Below are 24,231 nucleotides of genomic sequence, written 5' to 3' on the forward strand. Positions count from 1 at the left end.
TTATTACCTTTTTTAACACCTTCAAAAAAAATTATAATAATAATACCAGCATGACTTGCCACTGCAACTGTAGTGGCGAAATGAAATATCTTTCCAAATGAAATAAAATATTGCAGATAACTTAATCAAGATGTCACAATGGGCCTCTGTCCATAGTTTTTAATCAATGTCATATATGCCATCATTAGCTATGTTTCCATTGAAATATTCGAATTAACTGTGCACAAAACTGTAATATCGCATAAAAGACATGCAAATAAATTTACATTACATTTAGTCATTTAGCAGACGCTTTTATCCAAAGTGTCTTACAAATGAGGACAAGGAAGCAATTTACACAACTATAAGAGCAACAATGAATAAGTGCTGTAGGCAAGTTTCAGGTCTGTAAAGCCTAAGAAGGAAAGCATTAGTAATTAATTAATTTATTTATTTATTTTATTTTTTATTGAGTACAGTTAGTGGTATATCCAGAGAGGCAATTGCAGATTAGGAAGTGAAGTGGAGACTAAATAGTTGAGTTTTAAGTCGTTTCTTGAAGACAGCGAGTGACTCTGCTGTTCTGATGCAGTTAGGGAGTTCATTCCACCAACTGGGCAGATTGAATGCAAGAGTTCGGGAAAGTGATTTTTTCCCTCTTTGAGATGGAACCACGAGGCGACATTCATTCACAGAACGCAAGTTTCTGGAGGGCACATAAATCTGCAGAAGTGAGAGCAGATAAGAAGGAGCAAAGCCAGAGGTCGCTTAGTAAGCAAACATCAGAGCTTTGAATTTGATGCGAGCAGCAACTGGCAGCCAGTGCAAACGGGTGAGTAGCGGAGTGACATGTGCTCGTTTAGGTTCATTAAAGACCACTCGTGCTGCTGCGTTCTGGAGCAGCTGAAGAGGTTGATAGAGTTAGCTGGAAGCCCCGCTAGTAGAGAGTTGCAGTAATCCAGTCTGGAGAGAACAAGAGCTTGAACAAGGAGTTGAGCTGCATGTTCAGATAAGAAGGGTCGGATCTTTCTGATGTTATAGAGTGCGAATCTGCACGATCGAGCAGTTCTAGAAATGTGCTCAGAGAAGTTTATTCAAGTCAAAGCAAACAAAATCGTCACTTCCTGACTATCTGGCACCAAATATCAACAGTAAAAACAGAATTTGCTGCGGTAGGAGAAGCTGCGTGAGTGTTTTCTTCTTTTAATAAATGACTTGCGCCTCAGAGGGCAATCCTGACACACAATGAACGCGCTATGGTGTTTGATGCAGTGAGACGCGGAGCACAGACGCTCTCTCGATTTTTACGATTAAGGCATTTTAGAATGACCAAAACAACATTTCAGAAGTTTTACAGTGTTCAGCCTGAGGAATTGTCCATTCACACACGTTTTCATCATCACATAATCTCTTCTAACAAAATCACATGACCTTTTAAATGCGCATACTGGAATTTGTTTGGTAAAAGTGTTTTCATCGTAGTTTATGTGCATGTAAGAGTCTAAATTATCATATGCATTTGTTTATATATATTAAAAAAACATGTCTTTTATCAAAGAAGGACCATACTGACTCCAAAGGCAGATACTGATAAGATCAGAGCCTGGTATGTGGACTTTGGGGGTTTTATGATGTGGTCACATGTTGATTGGTCAGTTTGAATGTCTCAGCATTTAGGCTTTAGTCACATGGTCAAGAAAGATACAAAATAGTTGTAAAACTCTGCTCCGTCTCTTTTCCTGGCCTGTCTTTTCCTGCTCTGCTTCGCTCATCCTCTGGAGTCTTTCTTCTCTGCCTCTACTGCAATCAGGCCAACTTCTGGGCCTGCCCTCTTTGTCTCTCCCCCCTTTTGTCTCTCCTTCTACCTCTGGTAACTGTAATTTTATATTTAAGCTGGGTACAATTTATATCATATGTTTTATCATTTCATATTTGATCATTTTAAACAGTTATTTTGTACTTAATTCAGTTGTAACCATAGAGAGTCTTCACAAGTATTTGTGAATTACTTTTGATTTAACATCAACACTTAATTGTTTTATATTGCAATACAATACAATCACATAATATCAACGCTCTCCCACATTTTTAGCTATTAATACTGCCCTTATTTCCGTTTTTGGTATAAGATTACAGAAGAATGGTTTGACTAGAAATGTACTGTTTTTTTTTACCATTATACTGATAACTTTTTAGTCGCTCGGCAGAACTACAGGTTAAACAGCTGTGGTAAAAAACCCATTCTTACACGCATCTTATCGAATAAAAAGTAAGATTTATTTTCGTTTATTTAAGATTTGTTTATCTTACTCAGTGACAGTTTTTTAGCAAAACTGATGTGCATCTTGGAGTTTAAATCAACAGTTTTTTTATGTGCATATCCAAAATGCGAATAAAAATAGGTGGATAGAAACATAGCTAATGTCAATAGCCGCTCTACTAAGAACAGTTCAGAATGGTTACGGTTGTATCTGAGCCTGGAACAGCACAGCACATTTACAAACCTTTCTCGGCATGGTTAATACTCTGAATCAGAGTCTAACACTCATGTAATGTTCATACATACATTTTCTTTTCGGCTTTATTAATCAGGGGTCGCCACAGTGGAATGAACTGCCATCTTATTCAGCATGTTTTATGCAGTGTTTAGAATGCTTGATCAAACATAGTACAAACAGTAATATTGTGCAATATTATTCCAATTTCAAATAACTGTAGCCTCTTTGAATATATTTTTAAATATGATTTATTTCTGTGATGCAACCCAACACTGGGAAACACCTATACACACTCTTTCACACTCATAAACTACAGCCGATTTAGCTTATTCAATTCACCTATATAGCATGTGATTGCACACGGAGGAAACCCATGCCAACACGGGGAAAACATGCAAACTCCACACAGAAATGCCAACTGACCCAGCTGGGGCTCGAACCAGTGAACTTCGATCGTGCTACCGACTGCCCACCGTGACGCCCCTCATTTAATGTTATTCCTCAATCAATGTAATCATTATTAATAATTATTATTATTAGTAATGTAAATGTTTAATTTAACAAAAAATATTATCAATACATTATCATCATTGTTGCTTAGAATGCTTGATCAAACATAGTATAAACAGAAATATTACGCAATATTATTAAAATTTCAAATAACTGTTGCCTCTTTAAGGGCGAGGCAGTGGCACAGTAGGTAGTGCTGTCGCCTCACAGCAAGAAGGTCGCTGGTTCGAACCTCTGCTCAGTTGGTGTTTCTGTGTGGAGTTTGCATGTTCTCCCTGCCTTCGCTTGGGTTTCCTCCGGGTGCTCGAGTTACCCCCACAGTCCAAAGACATGCGGTACAGGTGAATTGGGTAGGCTAAATTGTCCATAGTGTGTGTGAATGTGTGTGTGGATGTTTCCCAGAGATGGGTTGCGGCTAGAAGGGCATCCGCTGCGTAAAAACTTGCTGGATAAGTTGGCGGTTCATTCCGCTGTGGCGACCCTGGATTAATAAAGGGACTAAGCTGACAAGAAAATGAATGAATGAATGAATGTTGCCTCTTTGAATATATTTTTAAATATTATTTATTTCTGTGATGCAAATCTAGAGTTTGGAGAAATGACGTTGGAAATTCAGTGTCACTTGACCCTTCACAAATATTTCTAATATAATGTGCTGCTGCTAAAGAAACAGTTTTAATATTATTGCTGAGTATTGTCATGCTATTTCCAGGTTGTTTTGTGTAAACCTTTGTACACCACCATTAAATGTTAGTCCGTAAGATAAAAAAAAATAAAAAATAAAATAAATAAATATATTTTTATACAGTTGATATACTTTTAACTGATTTAAAACGAAGGAAAGCCATCTCTCATTTTGTAATCCACATGCATATTTTCCCTATTTAAAAATCTGAACTGTTTATTTTATAAACTGTGATGTTTGCTATCGTAATTAACCAAAGTAATATAAAGTGTTACCCGTCCCTGTTAATGTGCCCCTAAAGATTCCCAAAAGCGCCGTGTTGCCCTGCTGAGTTTTCCCTGCCTGATGAGGCCGATCAAAAACCGTCCTCTCATTAGTGAAACAGCAGGAGTAATTAATTGTGTGTTTATTTTTAGGGGCGGCAGGGAGAGCATGCGACTAAATTTAGCACATACGCAAATCCGAGGGGTGGCCAATTAAATGTAGGCAGAGGCGAAAACACCAGGGTCCACACAGTCCAAAAAAAAACACACAGTGAAGTGGCGGGAGTTGTTATAAAACACACACTCAGCTTTGCATTTCTGTTTTCACCATACCAGTCAACACTAGGATGTAAAGATATGTTAAGAGCAGCAAATTAATATCTCATTTAGATTTTGTTTTGTTTGTTTTAACATTAAATGACAAAACTGTCACAATAAGAATGATCAGGGGTGTTTCCCAAACAACAACATAACTCGCGGCTGAACTATCATAGTACTATGCATCGTTTGGAAAAAGAACGATGTAGAGACGAATGTTTCCCAAAACCCATAGTTTCTCTGTCGCAGATCCATCACTTGAACCACGATAGTTATAGCGTAAAACACCCATAATGATGCTCTAAACTGGGTGGAGTAACTACTTCTTTAGAGAAGAACCCCATCATTTCATTCATTCATTCATTTTCTTGTTGGCTTAGTCCCTTTATTAATCTGGGGTCGCCACAGCGGAATGAACCGCCAACTTATCCAGCTAGTTTTTTTACATAGTGGGAAACATCCACACACACTCATACACTACGGACTATTTAGCCTACCCAATTCACCTGTACCGCATGTCTTTGGACTGTGGGGGAAACCGGAGCACTCGGAGGAAACCCACGCAAACGCAGAGAGAACATGCAAACTCCACACAGAAACGTTAACTGAGTCGAGGTTCGAACCAGCTACCCAGCGACCTTCTTGCTGTGAGGCGACAGCACTATCTACAGCGCCACTGCTTCGCCAACCCCATCATTTCTTTGTGCAAATTATGTTGTTTTACACGCATTTTAACAAAAAATCAATATTAGATTTGGTAAAAACATGCAATCGCTTTCCAAATTAACTCAAATGTGTAAATGGCACATGAGGCCTATGTTTGCTTTACTAAAATTATTGAGAAGTTGAACATTACATATTCTATAACTAAATAATGAGGCTATTTATTATAAAAATAAAATTGAACAAAAAATACTAACAATAAAATTTATAATATTAAAGATGATTATGATTATGATTATTATTATTAAGTACGATATTGTTTATTTGTTTTTTTGGAAAGGTCTACTTTTACAATTTGACACTCGTAAACCACAGCAGAACGTTCTAACCAGCAGGCCCATGTCATGTACAGTACAGATACTCAATACATAACCTACTATAAATTAAAATAATTAATGTATGCTTTTTGTTTTCACATGCTTTGGAGACATAACATAAATTCTGCTTTTAAATAACAATAGGTCACCTTTAGATTTCGCCATGAGGCTGTGTTCAAAATGACATCAATGTTTTCAAAGTGCACTGCGAAGGGAGCATAATTGTAAACATGAAGATCGCTAAAACTGAACTGTAAAAGTACTTTGACAGCAAATTACACCTAGGAGAGATGACCTTAATGCTTTTTTATTTTTGATAATATTAACTTTCAATGTTAGAAAGTTCTAAATGAATAGAGCATAGGGGGGATAAGTGGGAATAGAACACAGCCAGGAAATATGTTTCTAACTACAGCTCCAGAGGTGTAGTTGCGAGTGCTCAAGCTTGCGACACAGTTTGGAATGTTCGTTGGTGCGACGGATTTGGGAAACGGCAAACCAACAAACTATATTTGTAACAACGGAACTTGCAACCTTAGTTGGCTAACGATGGTTTTAGGAAACGAACCTTAGATCTATAATGAAAGCATTCGATTGTTTTCAGAACAGTTTATGCTTCTTTGAACCCTGTAGCGGTTCATTTGTGGTGAGAATACGATCCGAACTAGAACAGACCCAACCACAAAAAGTACTTTAACGTCAGTTTTTGCACATTTGCACCAGACACTTTCTTACAATCACCCCAAAACGTGCATTTATTGACCAGATCTCTTGCAAGTACATCACATTAGAGTTCAGCTCTGTGTTGATGTTACTGCCACCTGTCATAAAAATTTTAAACTTACGGGAAAATATTTAAATTAGGTGATATAGCGTGATAGAAAGAAAAAAATGGAAGAATCCCAGAAAAAACAGGAGTGTTGACATGTATGGCTTCCACGTGTCATATTGGATTTTGTGGTTTGTTTATGAGAGAAAGACAGTCTGATTCACTCGGTCACATGCTGCATCTGCGCAACGTCCAGCCAATACGATCCACTTCATCATAATCAGAGTCAGTCATATGCAATCTACATCATATGCATGCACACATGTGCACAAACACACACACACACTCACCAGTATGGTGCTAACTGGTCTATAAAATGTTGTTTTTGCATTAGTTTATATACAGCACCCAGCATTAATAAACACGCCATGACAGACTCCTCCGAAAAACATCCTTTATACTCTCTTTTATACTTTCTATGAGATGCTTTGCAATGAGATGTTTGTGCAAATCCGTTTTTTTTTTTGGTTTTACATTAGATTAAACAGCACTAAATATTCACTGAGCTATTTCAGCCCAAACTTGAGTAAAATGTGGACAAACCTAAAAATGGTTTAAATTTGGGCTATAATATTCGGCTCAGTCCTTTTATTAATCTGTGGTTGCCACAGCGGAATGAATCGCCAACTTATCCAGCATATGTTCTACGCAGCGCTGCCCTTCCAGCTGCAAGCCATCACCTGGAAACACCCACACACACTCATTCACACACATACACTGCGGACAATTTAGCCTACCCAATCCTACTATACACAGTGCTTAATTTGTGAATTGCGAGGTCCCACAAACAGATCGGGGTAACGAATACGGCATGTTACGGGTGGATGTAGAGGTGGAGAGCTGGGAAGGGCGGTGTTTGGCACGGACGAAAGTGAAGAGCGAGGTGTGGGGGGCAGGGTTTTGATGATATGGCAGGGCGTTGGATGGCGGAGGGGTGTCCGGGACAAAAGTGAAGAGGGGGGGAATTTGTCACGGATGAAAGTAAAGAGGGTTGGGGAGTCGCGGAAGAAAGTGAAAGTGATCAGCGGACTACGGATGAGGGCGGTTGAGAAGGGGGATTAGTAAAATGAGGTGCTGGATCAGATTTCAGAGGTGCCGGATCAGGAGTGTTCCGGCACAAATTAAGCCCTGCCTATACCACGTCTTTGGACTTTGGAAAAACTGGAGCACCTGGAGGAAACCCATGGGGAGAACATGGTAACTCCACACAGAAATGCCAACTGACTAAGCCGGGACTCGAACCTGTGATCTTCTTGCTGTGAGGAGATTGTGCTACCCACTGCGCCACCGTGCTGCCAGCTATAATATTAATAAATTATATTGAAAAAAAATTAACCCAGCTGTGTGATTTGTCCATATTTTACCAAGATATGGGTTGAAATAACCCATTTTTTTTCCAAAGCATACCAATAATAAGACTGATGATACATTTAATGATACATTAATCAAAATATAAAAATAAGATTGTAATGCAAAATTGAGTACACCCCAATAAATGTCATAAAAATATTTATAGATAAAAAGGGAAAAAAAGTATACAAATCAAAATCTTCCTTTTTTTACATTTTTAATGCAACACTTTGTTTGATATTAAACAGTGTTTTATTTTGTTTACAATTTTAATGAATACAGCTGCTTAATAAAATTGTTTTGTAAAAATGCATATGTACACTACTTGACAAAAGCCTTGTCGTCAATCCCAGTTGTAAGAGCAACAAATAATAACTTGACTTCTAGTTGATCATTTGGAACAGTGACAGAAGGTTGATTTTTCAGATGAATCATCTGTTGAGCTGCATCCCTATCATCACAAATGCTGCAGAAGACCTACTGGAACCAGCATGGAGCCAAGATTCTCATAGGAGTCAGTCAAGTTTGGTGAAGGAAAAATCATGGTTTGGAGTTGTATTTATTATGGGGGTGTGCGAGAGATCTGCAGAGTGGATGGCAACATCAACAGCCTGAGGTATCAAGACATTTGTGCTGCCCATTACATTACAAACCACAGGAGAGGGCAAATTCTTCAGCAGGATAGCGCTCCTTCTTATACTTTAGCCTCCAGATTAAAGTTTCTGAAAGCAAAGAAGGTCAAGGTGCTCCAGGATTGGCCAGCCCAGTCACCAGACATAAACATTATTGAGCAAGTCTTGGGTAGGATGAAGTAAAGGGCATTGCAGATGAATCCAAAGAGTCTTGATGAACTCTGGGAGTCCTGCAAGAACGCTTTCTTTGCCATTCCAGATGACTTTATGAAGTAATTTCAGAGATGTGTGGATGCAGTCCTTCAAGCTCATGGGAGTCATAAACAATATTCATTCTGTCTCCACTGCAGCATGACTATATGTTCTATACTGGACATTATTTCTGTTAAGCGACAAGATTTTTGTCTAAGCAAAGTCAGACCCTACTGTCCTAATTAAATAGTTAAAAAATCAAGGCATGATCATGTTTTATTTTGGTAAAATAAGCGTTTTATAAAAGCCACTTCTGATACCAAATGATCAACTAGAAGTCAAGTTATTATTTATTGTTCCTAAAACTGGGATGGGCGACAAGTTTCAATATACACAATATTTTGTATTTTATATATTTATATATATTATTTTCAAAGGGGGGGTACTACACTGTAAAAAAATAAATCCATAAAATTTACGGTAAAAAAAACGGCAGCTGTGGTTGCCAGTACTTTACCGTTAAAAACACGGTACAAACCGTAAAAGTAATTTTTCATTTTTACGTAAATTACCGTATTTTATTAATTTATAGAGGTAATATTTCTGTATTTTGAATGATCAACATCTACACATCTTTTGTTACACAGATAGACACGTTAGCACACCCACATGCAGGAGGTGAAGAGGAAGTTATATAATGAGCCGATGCTCATCACAATCAACTTTTCCCACAAGCAGAAAAGAGTATCAGCATACAGAAGGTGCTCAGTGTCATTCACACAGCTACTAAACAGTATGGTAACACGCATAAAATTAAAGTCATGAAATAAACATTGTTTATCAACATTAGATGTAACATAAATCTCTAATGTACATAACTGATGGCGAAACAACTAAAAAGATCAATATTAATGTCAACCAAATGCATAAAAACTTATGTGCCATGCAGGGAATTCTGGGAAAGTCAATTTACGGTTAATCGCCGTATATATTAAGGACACATACAGTACCGTTAACCAGGTTACGGATTTGTACTGTAGCATTTTTACAGTTTTTTACCGTTGAAATCACGGCATTTTTACAGTGTAGAGCTGCACAATTAATCATAAAAAGATCCCGATCTCAATTTGACCCCCTAGACGATCTTAATCCAGCATTTCTATGATTCTGTCAATCCTATTTTCAAGTTCAGGAGAGAAGCAATGGTGGCCGCACAAGTTTTCACATTGTTTTACATACAGTGTTCAGCATCGTGGACACCTCCAAATGGTGTTTAAAGAGTCATGTTTCATTTCTAAGATATAATTGACCTCAAAACTGTCATTTCTGTCTTAATGTAATGTATTTAAGACCGCAAAATCATGCGTGACCTGAGCTGACCGTCAGCTGTTACCACAGAGAGGGCAGGCGGGCGCGCGCCTCTGAATGAAATCTACTTTAGTGAACAGAACCTGCATAGGCTGTGAATAACAGGTAATAAAGTTGTAAATAACATTCAGTTTGTGGCACAGAGTGATCGTTTGGGAGCAGCGCGGGAAGTGAACCATTCTTAGTCTTAGCAGTGAAAATGAATCCCAAAACGCACACAGGTTGCTAGATGTAGCTGACTAATTCCAGCCCAAAAAGTATCCAAAACCCGCCGAAATCCAAAAATACCCACCCAGTCCTCTGTATTCACGAAAATCACGTCAGTGACAGATTTTAAGCAAAAAATGACAGATTGTAAGCATGTCTCAAACACAATAATTCAACATCAGAATTATCATCAGCATTAATGACCAGGACAAATCTAAAGTCTGTTCAAGTCCACCACTAAAAGTCTATACAAAATTTAGCATTTTAACCGACAGTACAGCTACACAAAGCTTATTGCTGTTTTACCACATGTTTGAGAATAACAATAATAACAGCCCACTCATATTACCCTTTATATTACATCTACAGAATCGTAAGAAAATCGTGATATTATTTTAGGCAAAAAAAAAATCACAATTCTCATTTTAGCCAGAATCGTGCAGCTCTAGGGTGTACTCATCTATAATAAACACTGTATTTGCCCATAAGAAAATGATGACTGAACATGGCTTTAAGTGACAGTGTAAGTGATGCAATGTGTTCAGAGTTTGATTGGCAGCTTCTGTTCTGCAGTATCAGCTGGTTTGGGAAGAAAGAAAGAGAGAGAGAGAGAGCAATACTGTTGGTTTACATGACAGCTTTCTTTGACATCTGTCACTCACAGGCACAGCGGTCACAGTTATAAAGTTTTAAAAGCTTCTAAAAATATGTGACAGGTCCCAAACAAACAAACAAACCCTCCTAGAAGATCAAAATTCCTCCATAGAAGCACAACATCCGAACTACATCAGCCTTACATGAGGAATTCGTCTGAGGTCATTACAACAGTACTAAATGTATCTGTTAAATGGACAGAGGCATGTTTCAGGATAAGAACGACACAAATGAACATCAGCCCTCTTGAGTAAAACAAGCCAGACTAAACAAGAAGCTGCAAAGAATGAGAGCAGGGAGGATCTCTTTCATGAAGCAACTGCAATTTATGCAAGAACGCTTTGACAAGCCGTTATACAATTACACCGAAATTCAACATGTACACATTTTAAATGTGCCAAATAAAAAAAATGCTGAAATATACAGTGTATATTTACACAAAATAATTCTGTAGATAATTCAATGCGATTATATACGAATGATTTTACTACAAAAGAGGCAAATTAAGCCAATTCAAAGCAATTTACAATTTACAAACTTATATAACATACACTACCTTTCAAAAGTTTGGGGTCAGTGGATTTTTAGATGTTGTAAAATAAGCTTCCCCAGCTCATCAAGGCTGCATTTATTGAATCAAAAATAAAGGAGATATTGTAAAATGCACTATAAAATAACTGTTTAAAAGCAGTTTATAATTGAATTGAATCATTGATTCCAGTGATATTAAAAATAAATTTTCAGCTTCATTTCTCCAGTCTTTAGAGTCACATGATCCTTCAGAAATCACTCTAATATTAATTGTTGTTATTATTATTATTATTATTATTATTATTATTATTATTATTATTATTATTACTATGGTAATAGTAAAAAAGCATTAATGACTGGTGTAATCATTTCATTTAAAACTACATACAATAAGTATAAATAATAAGTAAATAAATAAATATTCTGAGGACTAGGCAAAAAGCCAATAGCAATCTCCCTAGAAAGCGGAGTATGTCCACATACAATAAGTAAATAAATAAATATTTTATGAATAAGTATTTAACTTTTTTTTTTTTTTTTTTTTTTTTTTTTACATGAAATGAATGCCACCAGAATCATCATTTTAAAAGAACATGAAAAAAACTGACCCCAAACTTTTGAAAACTAATAAAAAACATCATTATTGTATTTCAGGCAAACTATTTTACATCAACTATAAATTGGGACACACTAATCATCTGATATGATATATAGGACAGAGAGTATGTGAACTGGGGCGGAGGGTTCTCATTAGTGGTGACCTAAAGAAGCAGGTGTGAATAAACAGGTCAGAGTAGGAATGGACCAGTTTTTCTGATAAAAATGGCAAAATAAAAGTTGTAAGTCTATCCAATTGTAAAAATGCATTTCAATACTAAATCAAGTCACCTAAAGGACCTTTTTTTTTTCTTTTATTTTGTGACTGCATGTTTAAATAGTCAAAAAGCTTATGATTTTTACAACCTAGCACAACTCACTGCACACAAAGTCCAAAATTTTCATCTGCAATATTTGCAAAAAAATGTCATCATGTTGTGCCAATCACATATACTCACTGGCTCCAAAACGTTCTGGCATCACAGAAAAAATCTGTATCGGATTTCATTATTTCCATTATCGCATTCGCAGTAAGCATTTTAAAAATGGTTTTGACATTTCAGAGCCATCGTACAAGGCAAAAGTCAAAATCTAGAATGGTGTCTGACAACTTAATTCACTGTGTCTTACAACACAGAGCACATTTTTGACAAACTGTGAAATATAAAGACAACATAAAGCAAATGGTTGAGAATGAGGAACACCATTGTAGCCTAATCTATCCTGGTCTCAATCAATACCTTCCACACAGACACAAGTTTGTTGCATTTATGTGAGCTTGTGTGTCCATGCCCAAACTTTCAATATCCGTTCAGGATTAATTTGTTAATGGAAATTGGTGTTGCTGCAGCACTATGTTGTTTCAGTATTTCAAGTGGCGTATATTTTTGCCAAATGAATTGGATTTGCGTATTTATGAATTGTGTTTTGAACTTACAAATTATATTTGTATGTTTATAAATTGTTTTTTAAACTTACAAATTATATTTGTATGTTTTTGAATTGTGTTTTGAACTTACGAATTGGATTTGTGTATTTATGAATTGCGTTTTGAACTTACGAATTATCTTTGTATGTTTATAAATTGTGTTTTGAAATTACAAAATATATTTGTATATTTATGAATCATGTTTTGAACTCACAAATTGGATTTGTGTATTTATGAATCGTGTTTTGAACTTACGAATTGAAATAGCATATTTATGAATCATGTTTTGAACTCACAAATTGTATTTGCGTATTTTTGATTCATGTTTTGAACTTACGAATTGTATTTAACTATTTATGAATCATATTTTGAACTTACGAATTGGATTTGTGAACTTATGAATCGTGTTTTGAACTTCCGAACTGTATTTGCCTATTTATGAATCATGTTTTGAACTTACAAATTGAATTTGCATATTTATGAATCATGTTTTGAACTCACAAATTGTATTTGCGTATTTGTGATTCATGTTTTGAACTTACGAATTGGATTTGCATATTTATGAATCGTGTTTTGAACTTCCGAATTGTATTTAACTATTTATGAATCGTATTTTGAACTTACGAATTGGATTTGTGTACTTATGAATCGTGTTTTGAACTTCCGAACTGTATTTGCCTATTTATGAATCGTATTTAGAACTTACAAATTGGATTTGCGTATTTATGAATTGTGTTTTGAACTTACAAATTATATTTGTATATTTATGATTTGTGTTTTTAACTTACGAATTGGATTTGCGTATTTATGAATCATGATTTAAACTTTCGAATAGGATTTGCGTATTTATGAATCATGTTTTGAACTTACAAATTGGATTTGCGTATTTATGAATCATGTTTTGAACTTCCGAATTGGATTTGCGTATTTATGAATCGTGCTTTGAACTTCCGAATTGTATTTGCCTACTTATGAATCGTGTTTTGAACTTCTGAATTGTATTTAACTATTTATGAATTGTATTTTGAACTTACGAATTGGAATTGTGTACCTATAAATCGTGTTTTGAACTTCCAAATTGTATTTGCCTATTTATGAATCGTGTTTTGAACTTACGAATTGGAATTGTGTACCTATGAATTGTGTTTTGAACTTACGAAATGGATTTGCGTATATATGAATTGAGTTTTGAACTTAATTTTTGAATTGTATTTTAGAATCTCGATTTTACGCTTTGGAAAATTAGAATTGTGTTGTGGATGTTTGAGGTGTATTTTGTAAATGTAGTATTTTTGAGACTAATCTAGCTCCATAATTTATTGACATTCACACACCAAATCAATTGTGCGCGAACAGCCATAAATCACAACACAAGGTTTATTATGAGCTTCCATTAAACAATGTCAAAACTCATCCCCTCCAACTCTTTATCATGAGATTACAAGACGTCTCCTCATTCCTCTCTTGCTTTACCTTGTTCTACATCCTCCGTCCCACTTCACTCGCTTTCCTCTCAATTTCTCCCGTCTGCAGCTCATTTTGAAATCAATGATTTCAGAACTTCATTTCCTCGCATTTCCTGACGCCTAAAGGGCCGTTCTCATTCTGGGCCCATTTTCTCTCTCTCTCTGTCTCTCTCTCTCGCTCACTCTGTGCCTCTCAGTTGTCTGGGAGTCTGCTGGGCTTTGGGTGATGGTTTGGTCTGGTCGCCAACATATTTCTGGCCCCGATAGCAGCAAGCCCTATCTTTAGCCGTTCAGCGAAGAAAACAGCTTCGGAAGCACTCGGAGCACTGCCGCTTTGTGGCGAAGCAACTCAATTCCAGAGCACTGAAACATCGGCTCTGTTCCAAAACCCTAGTGAGCTGCCTAGCAAGACCGCACCGCGCTACAGCCTTCAGTAAGCAGCAAAATTACATTGCTTTAGCAGATGTCTCATTTTGGCACGAATCAGCATCTCTCACATCGTGTGCATAAAAGAAAATTGGAATGCGTTCTAATTTATCCGAAATGGTGAATGGTTTGAGGGAAATATTGCTTGATTTTGTAATTCTAACTGAATTCTAATTCACTAAATTGCCACATTGTCAACATTCAATTGCCTTTATCCGTAGAGCATTGCAATGAGATGTTACTATTGGAGAACTAGTTGATTATGTAAGTAAATTCTTTGCATTTCTAAGGTAATTGTTATGTAATGTTATGTATGTTATGTAACAAATTAGCTCAGTGGTTAAGAATAGTTATTATCAGCTGAGGATCATCTCCAGACTCAAATCCATTTTTTTCTTTTCAAGATCTGGAAAAAGTCATGCATGCTTTTATCACGTCCCGCCTAGACTATTGCAATTCTTTGTGTGTTGGTCTCCCTCAATCCTCATAGGCACGGTTGCAGTTGTTTCAAAATGCGGCAGCTAGACTTTTAACAGGTACCAAAAAACATGCTCATATCTCACCAGTTTTAGCATCCATTCATTGGCTTCCTGTTAATTTTAGAATTCAGTTCAAGATTTTACTTATTGTTTTTAAAGCACTGAATGGGCAAGCACATTTTTATATATCACAATTTATTAACTTACAGTCAACTCATCGGCCTCTTAGGTCCTCGAATCAAATTTTACTACAAATTCCTCGGTCACGACTTAAATTGAAAGGAGATAGAGCCTTTGCAGTCGCTGCTCCTCGTTTGTGGAACCAGCTGCCACCGGATATTACGAGTGCTTCTTCTCTCTCTATTTTTAAGTCTAGACTTAAGACACATTTTTATTCTATTGCATTCCCAGGCTTTTAAACTTTATTGTGGTTGTTGCTGTAATACTTTTATTCCTATTATTACTTTTATTGTTATTTTTACTCTTTTAAAGTGTGTGCTATGGTTTTGTTCAGGAGTCCGTTCTTCGTACGTGGATTACTCAGTTAGCTGGATTTGGATATTGACGATTTGACACGATCCAGGATCGTTTCGTTCTTCAAAGCTGATCCGAGAGTTGTTGTCATAGCAACAGTTCTGCTAGGTCAAACCTGATCGGGAGCAGGTTCAATTCATATAAACAGGATTAGATCGGCTTAGTTCAAGCAAAGATAATAGAGAAAGTATGTTCTGAATTCTGATATTTTCTTACAGTAGTAGTTATATACACTTGAGAGAATGGTACATATTTTTTAACTATATATATAAAGTTATAGTCATTAATAAAATAAAGTTATACATATTCATAAAACGTATGCAATCTGCACCCTCGAAATGAAAGTACAAAGACTGCCACCTGGTGGTGCACAGAGAAAACTTAATGATATGAACTTTTTAGATCGCTTTAGTACAAATTGTGTATAATAGAAATGCACATCATGTGACTTTTTTTATAGCAATAATACATTTATGCAGTCATAAACATGTTTTGATAGTTAATATGCCAGTGATTTAATGCTTCAAAAAAGTTGCAGACGCCTTAACAAATATGAAAATGCTTTTGCAAACAACCAGTTATTCTTTACACCGATTAAAAAACGGCTACTATAATAAAGAAAATCTTTTCTAAATGTAGAACTAAATACATTGATTTGCATTGAAATACATGATGAATACTCTTGACACATGAAAGTGTAAAGCCTGCAGCTCACAACAAATGTGGAAGGTTATTGCGTGTCATATTTAACAAGCCGTTTACTGCTAATTTGATGTAATTTTGCTGACATGGATAATTGATTAATAATCAGATGATGTCATTACGCTGCTGTGCCGTCAGCCAATCGTTGCATTGCTGATCATGATTTCGAGGATCGATAGATCTGTCCTTCACAACACACGCAGCGATCTCAGATCAGTTCATCCAGATATTCTAATCTGATTCGCGAACTTGTCTCAAGAACCAAATTAGCGAGAGATCAGTTATCAAGATTAAAAGATCCAGGATCTGTCAAATCATCTTAGATCATTTAAGCGAGGTACGAAGAACGGACCCCAGCACTTTGGTCAGTGCCAAACTGAAGTAAATGTGCTTTAAAAATAAACTTTACTTACTTACTTACTATGTAAAAGGTCAAACCCATGACCTTGACCCTTACTCTTTCTTCCATCAACTTTTAACCTTGAAAAGTTTGAAAAAGTGACCTTTATTATTATTTTTAATAGTTGAAAGTGATATATTGTCTGGGTTGGGGTTGTACATTTTCTCTTATTTTACAGGCTTATTTCTACACTGTATTCAATTCAATTCAATTCAGCTTTATTTGTTTAGCGCTTTTACAATGTAGATTGTGTCAAAGCAGCTTCACATAAATGGTCATAGTAACTGGAACAGTGTGGTTCAGGTTTTAGTGTTTAAGTTCAGTTCAGTTCAGTTTAGCTCAGTTCAGTGTGATTTAATCATTACTGAGAGTTCAGACACTGAAGAGCAAATTCATCGATGCATAGCTCTACCAATCCTGAACCATGCGAGGCAGTGGCAACAGCGGAGAGGGAAAAAAAACTTCACCTGATGGGAGTGAAGAAAAAAACCTTGAGACCACTGTAAAACCCCAAAAGTTAAGGTAACTCAAACCGATTGCATCAAACCATTTAAGATAAAAAAAACTAATCATAATGAGTACTGTAAACTTAATCCATTTGAGTAAATTAAGCGATTTGAGCACAGTAAAACCCAATAAATGAAGAGAACTCAAACCAACTGACTACTGTAAAACTTAAGTTAAGGCAACTCAAACCGTTTGAGGAAACCGATTGCTACAAACCATTTGAGTTAAACTAATCTATATGAGAACTGTGAACTTATTCTATTTAAGTTGAAGTAATGAAGTATTTAATTAACTCATTACCTTCAACAATGAGTTCAAAACTCTTTTCAAATAAGTAGAATTAACTTTCAGTGCATTTCGAGTCAACTACACTCATTTCATTTGCTAAAGTTGACTGTTGGGTTTTACAGTGAGTATATATATATTATTTATTATACATTATATTAGTTTTAAAACTACTAAAATGTCAATAAAAGTCACTCTGATAAACTGTAGAGTTGAATTTCAACATCAAAAGTCAACAGGGCACCATCCAATAACGCAACCATACATGATCAGTAAACACAGAAACTGTTAATCAACAGATATTTTTTACAGTGCACGGTATCGAAAATTGTATCGAATATCTGTATTTTTCAAGGTATTGTATCAAAGTAGTAAGCTCCAGTTTTGTGACAACACTACTAGGTAGTATACAGAGGTAGCACACTAGAGCTAGCATTTTGAGTCTCATGTGTGCATCCGCTGCATGACTCACATTCGAGAATCTCTAATTTCACTGAACACCAATTTATGATAAGAAATTCCGAGTGTCTCCCAGTGCAAGACCCCAGGCAGTGTTCATATGCTACTTTTAGTCAAAAGTACTTCACTTACCAAACACATGACTCACTTCTGACGCTTAATAAACACTCATTTTTCAGCAGTAATTGTCACAATGTGCCTCCGCATTCCACACACTTCAATCAGCCTCTAAATGACTCGAACAGACACGACAAAAACGCACATGTCCAAAAGAAAAAAGGCATGGCGTTTCTGTGTAAATGTGTAAATGAGACGCTCCGCTCATCCCTGAAAACACTGTGCGCGTCTTATGTGTCGGGAGTCCTGTGGATTTGAAGAGGGAGCAGATTGGTGGAAGACAAACTCATTACCTGCTTAGTTAAGCAGGCTAATAGAGAACAGTGGGCATTGATAATATATTTTTTTAAGAAATCCAATTTTTTTCTGATTAAACGAGACAGCAGATCGATTCCCCTTTTTAATGTAACAGATACGAGTTTTACACCGCGATTAGCATCAGCTCGGGCATCCCGCAGTGAAGAGCGAATGTTAGCGCTTGCTTACCTCCAGAGCCTTGCGCTTTCTGTTGAGCAGTTTGGCGATGTCTCCTGCCACCTTCTCCACCAGCTGCTTGGGTGTATTTCGCACAACATCGAACTGGTTCCGCTTATCATTATAAATCTGCAAGAAAGCAAAGATCCAGAGTCAGGCACGCTGTGATTTCTATTACGTCAACCAATGACAGAATTTTTTTGCTCTTAGAATTGCTACAGTTGAAGTCAGAATTATTAGCCCTCCTGAATTATTAGCCCTCCTGCATATGGTTTATCCCAATTTCTGTGTAACTGAAAGATTTTGTCAACACATTTCTAAACAATAAATTTAATAACTCATTTCTAATAACTGATTTTATTTATCTTTGCCATGATGACGGCTCATAAAACATTACTAGATACTAGTATTCAGCTTAAAGTGCAATTTTAAGACTTAAAGGTTAATTAGGTTGATAAGGCAAGTTAGGGTAATTTACCAAGCCATTATATAACAGTGGTTTCATCTGTATCAAAAAAAAAAAAAAAAAAAAAAAAAAAAATATATATATATATATATATATATATATATATATATATATATATATATATATATATATATATATATATATATATACTGTATATATATTTCTTAAGGGGCTTGTGATGATTTTTTTTTAACATTGATGATCATATAGGGCCAAAGCAGTGGCTCAGTAGGTAGTGCTGTTGCCTCACAGCAAGAAGGTCGCTGGGTTGCTGGTTCGAGCCTCGGCTCAGTTGGCGTTTCAGTGTGGAGTTTGCATGTTCTCCCTGCATTCGTGTGGGTTTCCTCCGGGTACTCCGGTTTCCCCCACAGTCCAAAGACATGTGGTACAGGTGAATTGGGTAGGCTAAATTGTCCGTAGTGTATAAGTGTATGAGTGTGTGTGTGAATGTGTGTGTGGATGTTTCCCAGAGATGGGTTGCGGCTGGAAGAGCATCCGCTGCGTAAAAAATTGCTGCATAAGCTGGCGGTTCATTCCGCTGTAGCGACCCTGGTTTAATGGAAGGGCATTTATACGCAGAATGCTTGGAAGGGCATCCGCTGCGTAAAAACTTGCTGGATAAGTTGGCGGATCATTCCGCTGTGGCGACCCCGGATTAATAAAGGGACTAAGCCCACAAGAAAATGAATGAATGAATGAATGATGATCATATATTGATGATTGCCAATTATATATTGATATTAAAAATGTATTAAGGTTTTGCTGAAGTAAATTTTAAATGCGTTATATTCATTGTGCTATTACAGCCATGTGTGATCTACTGGTTGTTTACGAGTTAAGGGGCTGTAGAGAAATTCTTATCTAACACATTGTAACATCGTCTTAAAAAAATGGCTTTAAGCTCATCCTTGGGATCCTCACAGAGGATGCCTGTGTGTAAACTGATCATTCTCCGGAGAATTAAAGCAATTGAGAGACTAACTTTGTTTGCTTTTATTCAATTTCAGTCTTCACATTAAATCGTATTCCTTGTGAACAGGAAGAAAATTATTTGCTGTTACAGGGCTGATAATATTGACTTTAAAATGGTTTTAAGAAAATTAAAAAACTGCTTACTATTTGCAAACTATTCAGGGGTGTTTACATGTAGTTACATCAGTATAACGCAAGTAAATCATATGTACCCATGTGTACATACACTATAGTTACATACTACTTACCATGTAAGTTCACAGGTATAAGCGACAATGTAAAGTGGGACCTTTTTTTATTGTGGGTGTAGTTCTGATTGGGCAGAATGAAAGTGTGCTCAATCTATTGGCTAGTAAGACTGTCACAAACAGACAGCAGTCACGCATTTGCTCTGGGTGGGGAAAATGAAATAATACATATATATTTCATATTGCAACCTCTTGCGATTAACTAATCGCAACGTTTCAAATTGCAATCACGATTCGATTTCGATTAACTGCACAGCCCTACTCCAAGTAACTCATTATTTGTGATATTTCTTCAAATATTAAACTACATTTGAAACGACTAGGCTTTAACCGACTGCCAGCAATAGGCTTTTAAAAATGTAAAATATGACAATTTAGTGTGATTACTTTATGTATTTTAATAATAACAGGTCTGAATAAGTAAATTGTTTAATTTTTTACAAACTTTAAATAAGGATGGGATAGTATTTGATCCATATTTTCATCCACATTTTACTTAACATTTCGTATACACTTGAATTTCTGTGTATACAAAATCGCTAGCAATTAATCTGATGCAGAAAACAAAGTGTGTGTTTGATGGATTTTAATAATTTCAAATTGATAACTAAAATTAAAATGCTATCATAAAAAACAAATAAACATATTTACAGTATGTATGAATAAAAACTTAATTCAGTAAATTACTGTATACAATTAATGTTTTATAACGCTAAAAAGTGTAATAATGGGGGGCAGCAGGAGCTTTCATGTTCACCCCGCATTGGCATGGGTTTCCTTCGGTTGCTCCGGTTTTCCCCGCAATCCAAAGACATGAGCTATAGGTGAACTGAATAAACTAAATTGGCCGTAGTGCATGTGTGTGAAAGACTGTGTAATGATGTTGCCCAGTACTGGATTACATCTGGAAGGGCATTCGCTGTGTAAAATACATGCTGGATAAGTTGGGGCTTCATTCTGCTTTGGCGACCCCTGATGAACAAAAGGGACTTAGCCGAAAAGAAAATGAATGAATAATTAATATTAATATAATGACTTGCTTAAATATTTTAATAATAAAATCAGATTTTTTTTTTTCAGGATTGTCCTGGCAGCACAGCAGAACATAATAATAAACATATAAATCATCATACATAAATTCAAACAAATAATTTCAATGAACAAATTTATCCTACAGCTGTCAAACAAAACCTTTAAAATGAACCAAAAAATATTTACAGTTGAAGTCAGAATTGTTAGCCCCTCTTTGAATTTAATTTTCTTTTTTAAAATATTTTCCAAATAATGTTTAACAGAGCAAGGAAATTTTCACAGTATACCTAATAATATTTTTCCTTCTGGATAAAGTCTTTTTGCAGGTTTTAATTTTTTTAAAAACATTTTAAGATCAAAATTATTAGCCCCTTTATGGTATATTTTTTGCAATAGTCTAGAGAACAAACCATCGTTATACAATAACTTGATTAATTACCCTAACCTGCCTATTAACCTAATTAACCTAGTTAAGCTTTAAAATGTCACTTTAAGCTGTATAGAAGTGTCTTAAAAAATATCTAGTCAATATTATTTACTGTCATCATGGCAAAGATCAAATAAATCAGTTATTAGAAATGAATTACTAAAACTATAATGTTTAGAAATATGTTGAAAAAGTTTTCTCTCTGCTAAACAGAAATTGGGGGGGGAAATAAATAGGGGGGCTATTAATTCTGACTTCAAGTGTATACTGAATAAATAACAATACACAGTATAGAGCTTCACTCACAACCAAAAAGCAAAAAACATGCACAGTGCAGAGATTTATCCAAACACGGCGCACTTAAAAAACAATCACCATGAATTTAATTCCATTAGACTAAGTGAAAAAGAGTGCAAGTCAGGCCACAGTCTGAGTTGCGGGTCAGCATTGTTCCTCCTGTCAGCGTTTTTTTGCCAGTGATTTACACACAGCGGGTCTGGTGTTACAGGCTGACTCAGCACACCGGCGCTCTGTCCACGCTAATCTGAACCCCTGGGACGCCCACTTATCCCCTCCACCCCAGGGACTCCATTACCCACAAATCCATCTCTGTCAAACTGAGGACTAGGCAAAAAGCCAATAGCAATCTCCCTAGAAAGCGGAGTATGTCCACATACACACACACACACTCACATGGAGCTGGCGGAGGCTTCAGAGGCTGCGGTTACACTGTCAGGCCTAAAGCGAGAAAAAGTCGCAGACGCCAGTTGTATTTCCACTATCGCTTATGCTCCATACGGCAAAAAAAAAAAAGGTTGAAAAAAAATTATTAATTAATTGAAAAAGATTTATTTATTAAGTTTAAGCTTTTATTTATTTTTTGACAAGGGACAGTGTACATTAATTAACCTTCCCCACACTGGAAAAAAACTCTTAACATTTACTTAAAAAAATCCTCAAATTTCTTAAAAACAAATTTCAATTAAATTTTACAATCTTATATCCAGATACAATAAACTTGTCTGTTACACCAGTGGTTCTCAAAGTGGGGGTCGGGACCCCTTGAGGGGTCGCGGAACAATGAAGAGGGGTCGCCTGGTGATTTCCAAAAATCTACTTATTATTATTATTAGACCATAAGAATTACCATATTTTATCCATAACCAACTGAAGATAAAAAAACAGCCGTTTATAGTTACTATAGTAGCTTATTTACTTGTTCTATTAGATTGCGACCCCAGGGGTAAATACATCATTTTAAAAACAGCAATAGCGTCAGATGCAGCAGATTGATTTTATAACACCAGGTTAAACTTTCTGGCCCATTTACAGCACTGAAATACATTTAAAAAATTAATCGAAGAATAGACTTTGGTCTATTGGTGTGTGTGTGTGCCATTGCATGCAAGTTTTCTGTATTTATAACCACCTCAGGGGATATTGGGGGTCGCAAGTCACTGGTATTGTTATTTTAGGGGTGGCGTGCTAAGAAGTTTGGGAACCCCTGTGTTACACAACCAGCGATCGCTCTCCAGAGACTACACTTCTGCCTTTTCCTGGACTACATTTTCATACATGCACTGCTCCCAGACACCCATGCTCACACATCTAGCTTGATTACACTCACCAGCTGAACCTTGTCAGAGACTGATACAAACCATTCATAAGCCACTCTTTCACCCTTCCAGTTTGCCGAGTCTTGTTCGCTTCTAGTGACTTCAAAACGCATTTCTCCTTGTCTTGTTTCTCCGTGTCTCGTTCCTAGCCTTGTTTATCCTAGTTATCCTGTTTAGCCGCCAGCCTTACAACCTATTGCCTGTACTTAGATTACGACTCTGGATTTGCCTACACATACCTGTTTGTACCTGATTTGACCATTGCTTGCCTGACGCTGAATAAACCTGCATTATTGGATCTTACCTCCAGTTGTTTCTGTCACTCCCTCCCCGTCGTTACATTGTCAATATCATGTAAAATTTACTTAATTTATTTAAGAGTGTTAGGTTAAACATTAAGTAAAAGTTAATTGCTTATCTTTACTTTAGAATCTTTATTTATTTAATGACGAGTTCAGACTGCGTGATTTTAGCCCTGATTTTGTCTCGCCGACAGGTTTTGAGAAATCGCAGACAAATGCCTGAAATCACAGGTAAATTGGTGCTCGTTTATGTGAGTGACAATCCCACAGTGTGAACGGTCAAGGATGCGATCTGATAGAATCGCAGATGAGTCGTCGATGCCCATGAGATATTTGCCGTGCTAAATATCTGACGCTGTGTGCGATTCAAATCATGCCATGTGAAATGAGTTTTGACTGAAATTAGCATCAGTGATTAACTAAAGCCAATGAGAAAGCAGCATCCACTAGTGTGTGTACCTGTAGTTCAGCGGGAGGTTGGGTGAGTTAAAAGCGCTCATTTTCAGTTTATTTAGATCCAAGAAGCAGGAGCACAGTGTCTGCTTGACGAGTCATGTAAGCAACATCACAACCGCGTCAAAAAAAAAAAAAAAAGTTGAGGGGAAATGACTAACTGCCTTCAAACCCAGGTGAGCAAATACAGTATGTACATTTTCTACCCCATTATTTTTTTTCATTATGTAGTTGGACAGAGTGATTCTTCCTATTGTAAAATCCCCTGTCGCCAATCATCATCAG

General features: G+C 36.3%; 1 protein-coding gene across 11 annotated transcripts in view; it reads right to left on the bottom strand.

The window, feature by feature from the left end:
- The window catches only part of cacna2d2a (calcium channel, voltage-dependent, alpha 2/delta subunit 2a), a 584,267-nt gene that overhangs the window by 299,828 nt on the left and 260,208 nt on the right, over positions 1 to 24,231 (bottom strand). For all 11 annotated transcript variants that reach the window (XR_012407349.1, XR_012407347.1, XR_012407348.1 and 8 more), the window contains 1 exon segment: positions 18,443 to 18,559. Coding sequence is in view for 8 of the 11 variants with exons in the window: in XM_073952940.1 (XP_073809041.1) it covers positions 18,443 to 18,559 (117 nt within the window). In the remaining 3 variants the exon portion in view is untranslated.

Source organism: Danio rerio, chromosome 6 (assembly GCF_049306965.1).
Source record: "Danio rerio strain Tuebingen ecotype United States chromosome 6, GRCz12tu, whole genome shotgun sequence".
Classification (NCBI taxonomy): Eukaryota; Metazoa; Chordata; class Actinopteri; order Cypriniformes; family Danionidae; genus Danio; species Danio rerio.